The 12,793-nt window shown below is 39.2% G+C and overlaps 1 protein-coding gene across 1 annotated transcript; it reads left to right on the top strand.

Annotated features, from left to right (window-relative positions):
• The first annotated feature begins 10,958 nt into the window (after positions 1-10,958).
• On the top strand, positions 10,959-11,934 carry LOC111975173 (transmembrane protein 230-like). Its single transcript, XM_024003378.2, has 3 exons — positions 10,959-11,183; positions 11,475-11,597; positions 11,733-11,934. Exons 1-3 carry the CDS (start codon positions 11,088-11,090, stop codon positions 11,871-11,873), a joined length of 360 nt encoding a protein of 119 aa, XP_023859146.1. The 5' UTR covers positions 10,959-11,087; the 3' UTR covers positions 11,874-11,934.
• Positions 11,935-12,793: the final 859 nt, after the last annotated feature.

Below are 12,793 nucleotides of genomic sequence, written 5' to 3'. Positions count from 1 at the left end.
CATACGTTTCCTGACCGATAAAACTGAAATGTTGCCTCTTCTGGGAATGTTTATTTTTAGGTTGCAGGGAGGTTCTGAGAATGTTTTACTCTGGTCCCTTGAACGTTTTCCTGTATTTTTTACTTGTTTTATTTAACCTTTATTTAACTAGGCAAGTCAGTTAAGAACAAATTCTTATTTACAATGACAGTCTTTATTAATTCTCTGAGAATGGAAATTATAGGTTATTTGGAGGTTTTTMAATAACTTCCTTAAAACTTTKCCTGACTGTTTCAATAAGATTTTTAATAACACTGCTAGCTTATTTTGGGTTAACTTTTTGAACTCCAAGCACAGATTGGACACATGGAAATTCATTTCCTAGCCATTAATCACGCAAATASATTTATTTATTTATTGTGACACAGCCTCAGTATGATTCAAACCTATTACCTATATGTTTTCTATCAATGGAATTAGTCCACTGTGCCACCAGGATGGAGCTAGCATGCCATATTTTTTTAAAGCATACAAAGCTGTTCATTTTAGCCTATTCAAACAGACTCATTTCAAAGGAGACAAGAACTCATTAAGATCAGGTGTGGCCAATTAGTGGGCATGGGCAACACACCTGAACACACTTAACAAGATAGAACATAGAGAAGGGTGGGATTAAAAGCTCATGATCTATAGTTATGACTGAAAACACTATATATAATGTATACCGAATATGTTTAAGTACTATCCATCCAGATGTAATGTATATCAAATAAGTAGATTTTTGCTATGTAACTATTGTGTAAAGAAGTACCATGTATGTAAAATGTGTGTAGAATGTACATGTAACAACAACAAAAAAGTTATAAAAGCAAAGTTATTTGTGTCCTCCAAAGATGGGGATGGTGGATTGGCCAATAACATGTTTMATATACAGTAACAGTCAAAAGTTTGGACATACCTACTCATACATTTTTCTTTATTTTTACTATTTTCTACATTGTAGAATGATAGTGAAGACATCAAAACTATGAAATAGCACATATGTAGTAACCAAACAAGTGTTAAACAAATCTAAATATTTGTTATATTTAAGATTCTTCAAAGTAGCCACCCTTTGCCATGATGACAGTTTATAAAATATCCCTAACTTCAGATGAGACCACTTAAAAAGACTTAACTAATGATTAGTAAATGGTTTATGAGGACCTATTTTAAACATCTTATAAATGATCTTATGAATCATTATTTTGTACTTCAAACGTTGTTTGTGTGAATAACTAAATTACTAGCATTTACAAATGTCAGAGTAAAATCAAATTATGAATAAATGATTTACTATTCCATTATAAATGCTTTATTACAAGGTGTTATTATATACAAAAATATYTACAAAAGGATAGAAGATAGTGTTTTGTTAATGCTGTGAACGGCATGTATATGTTTTTAAATAGCATTCTTAGAATGTTCTCTGAACATAACTAAAGTTTTCTTTTGGTTTTTATGGAAAGTTTTATTAACGTTCTCGGAAACAATTTAAGAACATGACTTAGAACCATGAGGAAACCTGTAGGAAACGTTATGCTGATGTACTGAAACTCCCACAGACGAACATTGTTTCTTAACATTCTCTCAACTTTTTGAAAACATTCCCAATGTCAAACCAGTTGGAGAACATTCCTTGAACATTGCCAAAACGGAAACATTCTGCGGAAACGTTCTGTTAAAGTAAWGAAATACACCAAAATTTWGTTTTTTTTGTAAAGTTCCTTAAATGTGCTGAGAATGTTCCAAAGCCAAGCAACTATCCTGCACCATTCCCATAAAGTTGTGGGAAGTTTGTGTGCAAAATAACCATAGGACAACCACGCTCTCACCAAGCTCTAAGAAACATATGGCTGTTAGAACATTATGTGTTAGCTGGGGATGTTGTTCTTTTAGATCAAATATATTGCAAGTTCCTTGATGACAACTACTCAAATTTCACATAGAGTTGAAGTTACATACACCTTAGCCAAATACATTTAAACTCAGTTTTTCACAATTCCTGACATTTAAATCCTWGTAAAAATTCCCTGTCTTAGGTCAGTTAGGATCACCACTTTATTTTAAGAATGTGAAATGTCAGAATAATAGTAGAGATGTCACGGCTGTTGAAAGGAGCGGACCAAGCTGTAGCGTGGTGAGCGTACATTTTCTCATTTATTCGAAATGACGCCGACAAAACAATAAACAATACAAAACAAATGTAGAAACCCCAAAGCTATGTGCCCTAAACAAATCAACTTCCACAAAACCAGGTGGAAAAAAGAGCTACCTAGTATGGTTCCCAATCAAGAGACAATGATAGACAGCTGTCCCTGTTTGAGAACCATACCTGGCCAAAACATAGAATAAATCATAGAAACACAAAACATAGAATGCCCACCTCAACTCACGCCCTGACCAAACCAAAATAGAGACATAAAAAGGATCTCTAAGGTAGGGCGTGAAAAGAGAAGAATTATTTATTTCAGTTTTTATTTCTTTCATCACATTCCCAGTGGGTCAGAAGTTTACATACACTCAAGTAGTATTTGGCAGCATTGCCTTTAAATTGCTTAACTTGGGTCAAACGTTTCGGGTAGCCTCTACAACCTTCCCACAATAAGTTGGGTGAATTTTGGCCCATTCCTCCTGACAGAGCCTCCTGACATGCTTTTTCAGTTCTGCCCAAAAATATTCTGTAGGATTGAGGTCAGGCTTTGTGATGGCACTCCATACCTTGACTTTGTTGTCCTTAAGCCATTTTGCCACAACTTCGGAAGTATGCTTGGGTCATTGTCATTTGAAGACCATTTGGACCAAGCTTTAACTTCCTGACTGATGTCTAGGATGTTGTTTCAATATACCACATAATTTTCCTGCCTCATGATGCCATCTATTTTGTGAAGTGCACAGTCCCTCCCGCAGCAAAGCACCCCAAAACATGATGCTGCCATCCCGTGCTTCATGGTTGGGATGGTGTTCTACGGCTTGCAAGCCTCCCGTTTTTCCTCCAAACATAAGATGGTCATTACGGCCAAACAGTTCTATTTTTCTTTCATCAGACCAGAGGCATTCTCCAAAAAGTACGATTTTTTCCCAATGTGCAGTTGCAAACCGTAGTCTGGCTTTTTTATGGCGGTTTTGGAGCAGTGGTTCTTCTTTGCTGAGCGGCCTTTCAGGTTATGTCAATATAGGACTTGTTTTACTGTGGTAAAGATACTTTTTTTTGTTTCCTCCAGATCTTCACAAGGTCCTTTGCTGTTGTTCTGGGATTGATTTGCACTTTTTGCACCAAAGTACGTTCATATCTAGGAGACAGAACGCGACTCCTTCCTGAGCGGTATGACGGCTGCGTGGTCCATGGTGTTTATACTTGCGTACTATTGTTTTTACAGATGAACGTGGTACCTTCAGCATTTGGAAATTGCTCCCAAGGATGAACCAGACTTGTGGAGGTCTACAAATTATTTTTTGAGGTCCTGGCTGATTTCTTTTGATTTCCATGATGTCAAGCAAAGAGGCACTGAGTTTGAAGGTAGGCCTTGAAATATATCCACAGGTACACCTCCAATTGACTCAAATGATGTCAATTAGCCTACAGACGCTTCTAAAGCATGACATATTTTCTGGAATTTTCAAGCTTGTTTAAAAGCACAGTCAACTTAGTGTATGTAAACTTCTGAACCACTGGAAATGTGATACAGGGAATTATAAGTGAAATAATCTGTCTGTAAACAATTGTTGGAAAAATGACTTGTGTCATGCACAAAGTAGATGTCCTAACCGACTTGKCAAAACTATAGTTTGTTAACAAGAAATTTGTGGAGTGGTTGAAAAACGAGTTTTAATGACTCCAACCTAAGTGTATMTAAACTTCTGACTTCAACTGTACGTATTTCAAACACAATTATTAATGGGTTGGAGCACACAACCATCTATGGATTTACTGACAAAAAATTATGCCATCCAGTTCCAATAGCAAGAGCCTTTTACAGTATGAGGAGATGACAGATTAATATAAAACCAAACAGAGACATTGTATGATCATGTACATCTGTCCTGCAGCCTCTTATAGATACCTGGGTCTTCACATGTATACAGGACGGTGACAGTCTAGTCATCCCTTTGAACCGAGGATGAAGCCTTATTGAAACTGATGAAGTTTGTTACCACACCAACCAATCATCCACCCACACACAAAAACATTTCAGGTAGAAAAAAAGACAGGCTTTGATGCATCAGTGGTTCAAGTGAATTCAAGGCTCACATGGGCAGGCAGATGGAAGATGAGGAGGAAATTCTTGCATGTTGATTTTGAGAACCAACATTTTCATGTCAGATAAAATTCAACAGGTTAGAAATACATGAAATACAATGATTTTTGTTTCCAACAAAACAGGCTGTTTTTCCTAAAGAAGTTAAATCCGCCTCCCAAGTGGCACAACGGTCTAAGGCAATGCATTGCAGTGCTTGAAGCTTCACTACAGATCCGTGTTCGATCCCAGGCTGTGTCGCAGCTTGCCGTGACCGGGAGACCCATGAGGCGGCGCACAATTGGCCCAGCGTCATCCGGGTTAGGGGAGGGTTTGACTGGTTTAGATGTCCTTGTCCCATCGTGCTCTAGCGACTACTTGTGGCAGTCGGGCGCATGCACAGCTGACTTTGGTCGCCAGCTGTACGGCAGTGTTTCAAGAAGCAGTGCGGCTTGGCGGGGTCGTGTTTCAGAGGACACATGGTTCTCGACCTTCGCCTCTCCTGAGTCCGTAAGGGAGCTGCAGTAATGGTACAAGACTGTAACTACCAATTGGCTATCACTAAAAAGTACAAAAACAAATACAGGTGGCAAAACAGTGTCTCAGTATCTCACTCTCTGTGAACCAATCACTTTCGGTAAGATCACCTTTTCTATCCCTATAAGAGGAATTTAAAAAGCATCATGTTCCATGTAGCCTATGTAATGGCATCTATGTGGAAGGAAAGGGTCATTATTGTTGTCATACTGTTCTATACCCACCTAAACTTAGCATACGTGTCAGACACACAGAATGCCACATCGATTGATGTCTGGGGCCCAGCAGTGAGTTTAAAGTGACAGCAGACCGGCACAGGGCAATAGTGTGACGCTGAAGTGGTGTAATGGTCAAGCCAGCGGTCAAGCTCCTCTCGGAATTGCTGTAATGAAGTCGGCTTTAATTTTTTTAGCTGATGGAACTCTGCCCCCAAACAGGACTCTAATGATGGCCCTGCTGCAGCTCCCTGACTGCTGTGCTATGTCACGCCCTGGGATACGGAGCGATGATACCACACACACACCCACACACACACAACAACACAAACACACACACACACACACACACACACACACACACACACACACACACACACACACACACACACACACACACACACACACACACACACACACACACACACACAACACACACACACACACACACACACCACACACACACACACACACACACACACAAACATCCACAGGGCCATGTTCATCTGGTATTATGCTATAACTGACAGTTGGGGAATTATGCTCTAGTGGTTATCATCTAAAATGACAACACTCCATGTCTCCTTCGGACAAACTATTTTAGATGTTGACAAACTAACTCTTGAGCAATTTAGAGCTTGGTTTCACACATCTTTATCAAGTTTTATCATGTAACCATATTGATGTGTTTCAGTGTCTTTAGTGTCTCACTCTAAACACCAGGAGCAATATTTTTCCAATTAAAATTCCCTTTACATCTGTATGTTCAAAGTAACATTTTCATCACATCCTTGTCAATGAAGTATTCCCAAGGTTACTCTGAACTCTAACCATATGTTGTGTTATCTGATCACAGAGAAATTAGCTAAGCATCTTCAAGATTCAAATACCTTTTCAGACAAGATATTAATGTATTTTATATAAGGCAACACTGATGAGCATAACAGCAGAGCTGGAACAGGTTCTCAGATATTGAAATCATATCTTCTCTGTTTTATTTGCTAAAGCACATTTATCCGTAAGAGTATTCATAATCTACTGAGCATTTACTCCATGAACGCTGTGCGTGACCCTGACTAAGTGCTCATATCACTGTATCCCAGCTACCTTGCTGGAGGGCTGTATGGTGAGGTTGCTATCAGACACTCCTGCCTACAGGGGGCTCTCTATTTTGTCTATGCGATGGTCCAATTTTCCCAGGACCAGAGGGGAAATGTGAATAACCCAGCTAGCACATTTGGTTCCTTGGAAGTTGTGGGAATGTCTGTTTTTGCTTTCCCATTGGTTCTGGGAATGAAGCTATAAGTATCCTGACCAGTAAAATGTAAAGTTTTTTAATTGTTCTGAGAACGGAAGTGAACATTTTGCCTGTTCTGGGAACGCATATTTTTAGGTTGCAGGGAGGTTCTGAGAACATTTTACTATGGTTTCCTGAAAGTTTTCCTGTGAGGTTTTATTAACATTCTGAGATGGGAAATTACAGGTTATTTTAAGGTAATTAAATAATGTTCTGAGAACAAGTTTCAATAAGACTTAACCTAAGCTAGCAGTGTTATTAACTGTTTCAAACTCCAAGCACAGAGAGGACACATGGTAGGCTTTAATTATGCAAACATTTATTTTTTATTGTGGTATGTCGTCAGTGAGATTTAAACCATGATCTTCTGTTGTCTATCCATGGAATTAGTCCACTGCGCCACCAGGATGGAGCTAGCATGATTTTTTTTACTCATACAAAGCTGTTAATTTTAGTGTATTCAAACAAACCCCATTTCAAAGGAAACAAGCACTCATTAAGATCAGGTGTGGCCAATTAGTGGGTGCAGCCAACACACCTGAACACACTTAACAAGATAGAGGATAGACAGAGTTTGTGACACAGAACAGAATGTATATGTTTTTAAATGAAATTCGTACAACATTATTTAAACGTTACTAATGATTTCTTGTGGTTTTTATGGAAGGTTTTCTTAATGTTCTAAGAACATGAGGAAACCTGCAGAAAATATTATGCTGAAATACTGAAATTCCCACAGAACATTGTTTCTTAACGTTCTGAGAACAATTTGAGAACATTATTTGAAATAGAACCATGAGCAAACCCGTAGGAAACGTTATGCTGAAATACTGAAATTCCCACCTCAGAATGTTATGTGCCAGCTGGGTATCCTGCACCATTCCCAGAACGTTGTGTGCAAAATAACCATAGGACAACGACGCTCTCACCAAGCATTCAAAAACGTATGATTCTCAGAACATTATTTACTAGCTGGGAATAAAGCAATTTTCAGGGAAGGAAGACAATTACCCTCTATCAACTGCAACTACATTAATGATTTATCAGAGGGTAAAAGGTGTGCAGTACTGCTTTATGTGCCATCCAGGTCATTGCTGTGCGTGACCAGAGAGATGACAATCCATTGCAAGGAGAATCAGTCAGACAACCGTAGTCACAACCAGATGAACCTTCATACACAATGTCATCAAAGCTTTTGTACAAGTTACCTGGTGTGCTTCTGTTCCTAATCTCCCTGAACACACCACACTGTAGAGGGTAAAAATAACATTGATGTCATTCTGCTACCTGATAAGAATCATCAGATAACCTGAATAGACTGTCTGCCTCTGCCCTTCTCTGCTTTCTCTTCTCGGACCGTGTATCCACTTTATTGACCTGTGCAGAGTCATCAGGCACAGCTCTTATTGCACGGACACTGGATGGATAATCAAATGGTTAGTAGTCTGTTAAACACTCTCTGAGACAGAGCCATGGTAAACACGAGCAACATCTTCTAAGAAGTGTATGGCCTTTAATTGTTTTTTTGACCCAATATCACCATTCATTGAAAAAGTAAACTTCTTGTATCACAATTCATGAATGTACTAAAGGGCTATTGATCTAAGGCGATATGTCATTTTATAGACCACAGTGTTCTGGACAAGATTAACCCTGCAGAGAGTTGTTAATTCTGAGGCAATTTGATGAAAACAGACATACTTTATGTGGATGGTGCAAATGTAATGCACCTCAGTAAGTACGTACACTGAGTAGACAAAACYTTAGGAACACCCGCTCTTTCCATGACATAGACTGACCAGGTGAAAGCTATGATCCCTTTTTGATGTCACCTGTTAAATCCACTTCAATCAGTGTAGGTGAAGGGGAAGAGACAGGTTAAAGAAGGATTTTTAAGCCTTGAGACATGAATTGTGTGGGTGCCATTCAGAGGGTGAACGGGGTATGGTAGTAGGTTTCCAGGCGCAATGGTTTGAGTGTGTCAAGAACTGCAATGCTGCTGGGTTATTCAGGCTCAACAGTTTCCTGTGTGTATCAAGAATGGTCCACCACCCAAAGGAATCCATCCAACTGTGGAAAGAATTGGAGTCAACATGGACCAGCATCCCTGTGGAACGCTTTCGACACATTGTAGAGTCCATGCCGCGACGAATTGAGGCTGTTCTGAGGGCAAAGGGGGGTGCAACTCAATATTAGGAAGGTATTCCTAATGTTTGGTACACTCAATGTATGTCTATTAGGACACAGAGATGGAAACAAAGCAGTGAAACACTGAAGTATATAAAACAATAAAGACCTTTTTACATCAGCAGATGTCACCAAGTGCTTATACAGAAACCCAGCCTAAAACCCCAAACAGCAAGCAATGCAGATGTAGAAGCACGGCGGCTAGGACAAACTCCCTAGAAAGGCAGGAACCTAAGAAGAAACCTAGAGAGGAACCAGGCTCTGAGGGGTGACCAGTCCTCTTCTGGCTGTGCCGGTGGAGATAAGAATACATGGCAATCAAGGCAGCCAGGAGTCGTCAGACTAGGTAGTCCTGATGGAATGGTCCTGAAGGCTATATTTACACAGAAATCTATATTTGAGTACAAGCCTCAAGGCAAAGGATGATATATTAGATAACCATATTAGATAATAATTTCAGATAACAATGATTGCCAATTCAATGTGACGTGCTGTCATCGTATGAAAATGAATGTCTAACATGGATTTTATACCATTTCATTTTTAGTTACAAAGACTTTTGTGCAACTGTGTAGGGGTGGGAGGTGATCCCTGGATAGTTTTGATTGTTATTTCAACAGAACTTCTTAATCGTATTCGCACAAACAACAGGAAGTGACAGATGCAGTAGCTGGAGGTCTGGAAGCCTATCAAGAGTCATGTTAGGTGAACTGTTGCAAAAGCCCTCCCAGATACCATCTGTTGGTTTGGTTTCTTTTCATATGCTCACAAAAGACACGATTCAAGACTATGCACTATGCTGTGAACATGCACAGTATAATCATGTAAGATCTGACAACTACCTCAAGGTGTAGCCAGTGTATAAGTAGCGTAGCTCTAGATAACCCTTCTCTCTGTATGGTTTTCAAAGGTTAGCTTCGCCCTTGGCTGGCTCTGTGTGAACTACAATTCAGACAATGTGTTTTAACGTTTAGAAATGTCAATAATCATCACTTGCGAAACGGTTCTCGAAACATATGGGCTTTATCTTTCATATCAGAGTGAAATACATTTTCAAATAAACAAGATACACTTAATGTAGCAGATTTTCACAGATCCATACACGGTGTGTGCTTCCAGTTGATGAACTACACTTACTCCCCAGTTACGCTTACACACAGGTGTTTGGAGCACACTTCTGTCTTCCGTCTGTTTTCCGTAAACAAGCACTGTAACATGGAGATATGGCCATGTGGGAACACTAACCCTAACCCTATAAAAGGTGTGTGTAGTAATTTAACCTTTTCTTTTTKTTTTTATTTCTCGTTGATATGAAAAATACACTGAGTGTACCAAGCATTAGGAACACCTTCCTAGCATTGAGTTGCACCCCCTTTTGCTGTGGTGGACCGTTCTTGATACACAGGAAACTGTTGATCACATCTGCATTGCTTGCTCTCTGGGGTTTTAGCTTCAGTTTCTGTATAAGCACTTTGTGACAACTGCTGTTGTAAAAAGGGCTCAATAAATACATAATTGATTGATTGAACGGAAAAACCAAGCAGTGTTGCAGTTCTTGACACAAACCAGTGCGCCTGAAACTTACTACCATACTTTCTTCAAAGACACTTAAATCTTTGTCTTGCCCATTCACCCTCTGAATGGRACACATACACAATCCATTGTCTCAAGGCTTAAAATTCCTTATTTAACCTGTCTCCTCCCCTTCCTATTCTACACTGATTGAAGTGGCTTTAACAAGTGACATTAATACCGGATCATAGCTTTCACCTGGATTCACCTGTTCAGTCTGTCATGGAAAGAGCAGGTGTTCCTTATGTTTTGTACACTCAGTGTACGTTCCTTATGTTTCAAAAACCATTCTGCAAGCGATGATTGTTTTGAGCAAGTGTCGGGGCTCTTAGCAAAAGTCCCCGGGGAAGAAGATATCTTCATCAATAGGCGCTAAATGTAGCTTCTATGAATGGGCTGAAGTAAACAATGCATGGGAAGAGGATGCAGAGAAAGCTACACTAAAACCACTACAAAATCACAAAATACGGAATATAAAAGCGCTAACTATCTAACATCAGTGTCACTATTACAATATGTGGACTCACACGTGATAGATCTATTGATTTGATGAAAAGACAGATACTGACATGAGTGTTTCCTAGCCTACATGTTTTGTGGTCCACCTGAGCTGTACCAATTTATTTTTCAGATGTGATACAGCACCGCCCCTTAGTGGTAGCCTAATTCCATTCCAGTTCAGGGACGGTTCGGAGCACTGCGCAGGCGTTGTACAGACTAAACAAGGAAGAGGGCATGAGTGCGGACGTTTTTATTGCAACAAAATGTTATGTTTATGTTCTAACTCCAGATCTGAAAAGGCGGTATCCCTCTTTCTATTTTCATTTGGTTGCAACATAGGCTAATTATAGTGAGTCGAGAGGAGCTGACAAACTGATTAACACGTTCGTTGCAAGTTGACAACAGTGTATCTGAATAGGCAAGTGTCATCATTGTAGCATTTCTCAATATGAAATGATACAATGTACCGGCTGCCAATGTAACAGAACAATGCAACAGTTTTAGCAAGTCATTTAAAGAAAGATGAACGCTCGCAGCAGTTTAAGACAAGGAATACTTAACACTAAGGTCAGGTACTCCAAATTATCCAATGATGATGACGGCTACATTGACCTGCAGGTAAGGGCTTTAGTGTGCTAGAATGGGCCTGGTAGGGTTGGAATAGAATCTATATAGGCTTAGTTTTATTTGAAATGAAATGCCCATGGTAATTATGGGGTTATGTAGCCTATAGACATAGTCCAATGTTGTTATTGCATCAAACAACCCTGTATATAGAATAATGTTTTCATATCAGTATTGAAAAAAAGTTTTTGGGATGGTTTGGTGATACACATATTACAAAAATGTACCATTCAATTTATTGAACTTCTGTGGTATGTTATTATGAAGTCATGTTTGTCCCCGCAGTTCAAAAAGAGCCCACCAAAGGTCCCATACAAAGCCATTGCACTGGCTACTGTCCTCTTCTTGATTGGCTCTCTTTTGATCACCATTGGAGCCCTCCTATTGGCAGGATACTTTGAAGTCACAGTGAGTATGAACTTTGAGTCCATCGGTACATTCCTGTCATGTTTTACAACAGCACAACAAATAGATTTCACATAATTAGCTTTGACATATTCCATTGTGTTTCTTAGATATCTTTTTTTCCCTCATTAATTTCAGCATGCTGACCGGACTGTGCCCGTTCTCATCATTGGAATCTTGGTTTTCCTTCCTGGATTCTATCACCTGCGGATAGCTTACTATGCATCGAAGGGCTACCGTGGTTACTCCTACGATGATATCCCAGACTTTGATGACTGAGCCACTCCTAACTGAGGCAACTCCTTTGTTATTTTCATATAACATTGTTGAATACAGTAAACAGACTGGGATCCAGGGTAGTCCTAAAGCAGATGTCCTTTTGATGTTTATGTTCATCATGTAATGTCCATTCACTTTTTGTTCTTTGACTGGATTATCACCATACTTCATTATGAATGACTACTATATTTAGAAAGGTTTGTGTTATTGTTTCTAACAAAGAACATGCACATTTGTATTCATTTCCATGAAATTGTTTGCTTTTTTGCTACATATGCATACATTTTACATATACATTTTACATACATGGCACTTTTATATACAGCAATCACATAACAATCACATAACAATAATACATAACCGAACATGAGCTATTTAATCCCAGCTCTCAGCCACTCTCATCCCACCTATCACTGTAGTCCACCCTTGATTTTTAGTTGACTGATCAATTGGAAATGTGATTCTAGGATGCATTTTTTTACCTACATAATTTGCAGTTTGAGGTATAGAGCAAATTTTGTTTATTTATTCCCATCGTTTTGGCCTCATGTGTAGGTATACACAGCTGTGCTGTAAAAGGGAAGGATGTCATTTCTGATAAAATACATAGCTGTACTGTAAGGGAGGCATGAGTTTAATTGTATTGTCCAACTGAAAGACCTGATCAGTGTAACCATAAATCAATTTACTCTCACTCTGGTTGGTACCCCAACAGAACCATGAGTTTGAGATATTATGGCTAAACTTGAAAGTTGACTCTTTGTTTTTCTGTTGAAATGTCGCTTATATTTTCCTGGAGGGTTCCTGGTATGAGTATTTTATGTGATTTATGCCAATCCTTTGATCTCCATATGGTGTGCTGCTAGGCCTGTGAGAGTCAAGAAGGAAAAGTAGTCACGCAACAATATAGTGTCTGGTGT

This window comes from Salvelinus sp. IW2-2015, linkage group LG15 (assembly GCF_002910315.2).
Source record: "Salvelinus sp. IW2-2015 linkage group LG15, ASM291031v2, whole genome shotgun sequence".
NCBI lineage: Eukaryota > Metazoa > Chordata > Actinopteri > Salmoniformes > Salmonidae > Salvelinus > Salvelinus sp. IW2-2015.
This window is presented reverse-complemented; position numbering and strand designations above follow the sequence as displayed.

Coding starts and splice junctions, on each gene's coding strand:
- LOC111975173 (XM_024003378.2), top strand. CDS start 11,088: ATGAACGCTCGCAGCAGTTTAAGACAAGGAATACTTAACACTAAGGTC. Junction 11,184..11,474: donor ACGGCTACATTGACCTGCAG/GTAAGGGCTTTA, acceptor TTGTCCCCGCAG/TTCAAAAAGAGCCCACCAAA. Junction 11,598..11,732: donor CAGGATACTTTGAAGTCACA/GTGAGTATGAAC, acceptor CATTAATTTCAG/CATGCTGACCGGACTGTGCC.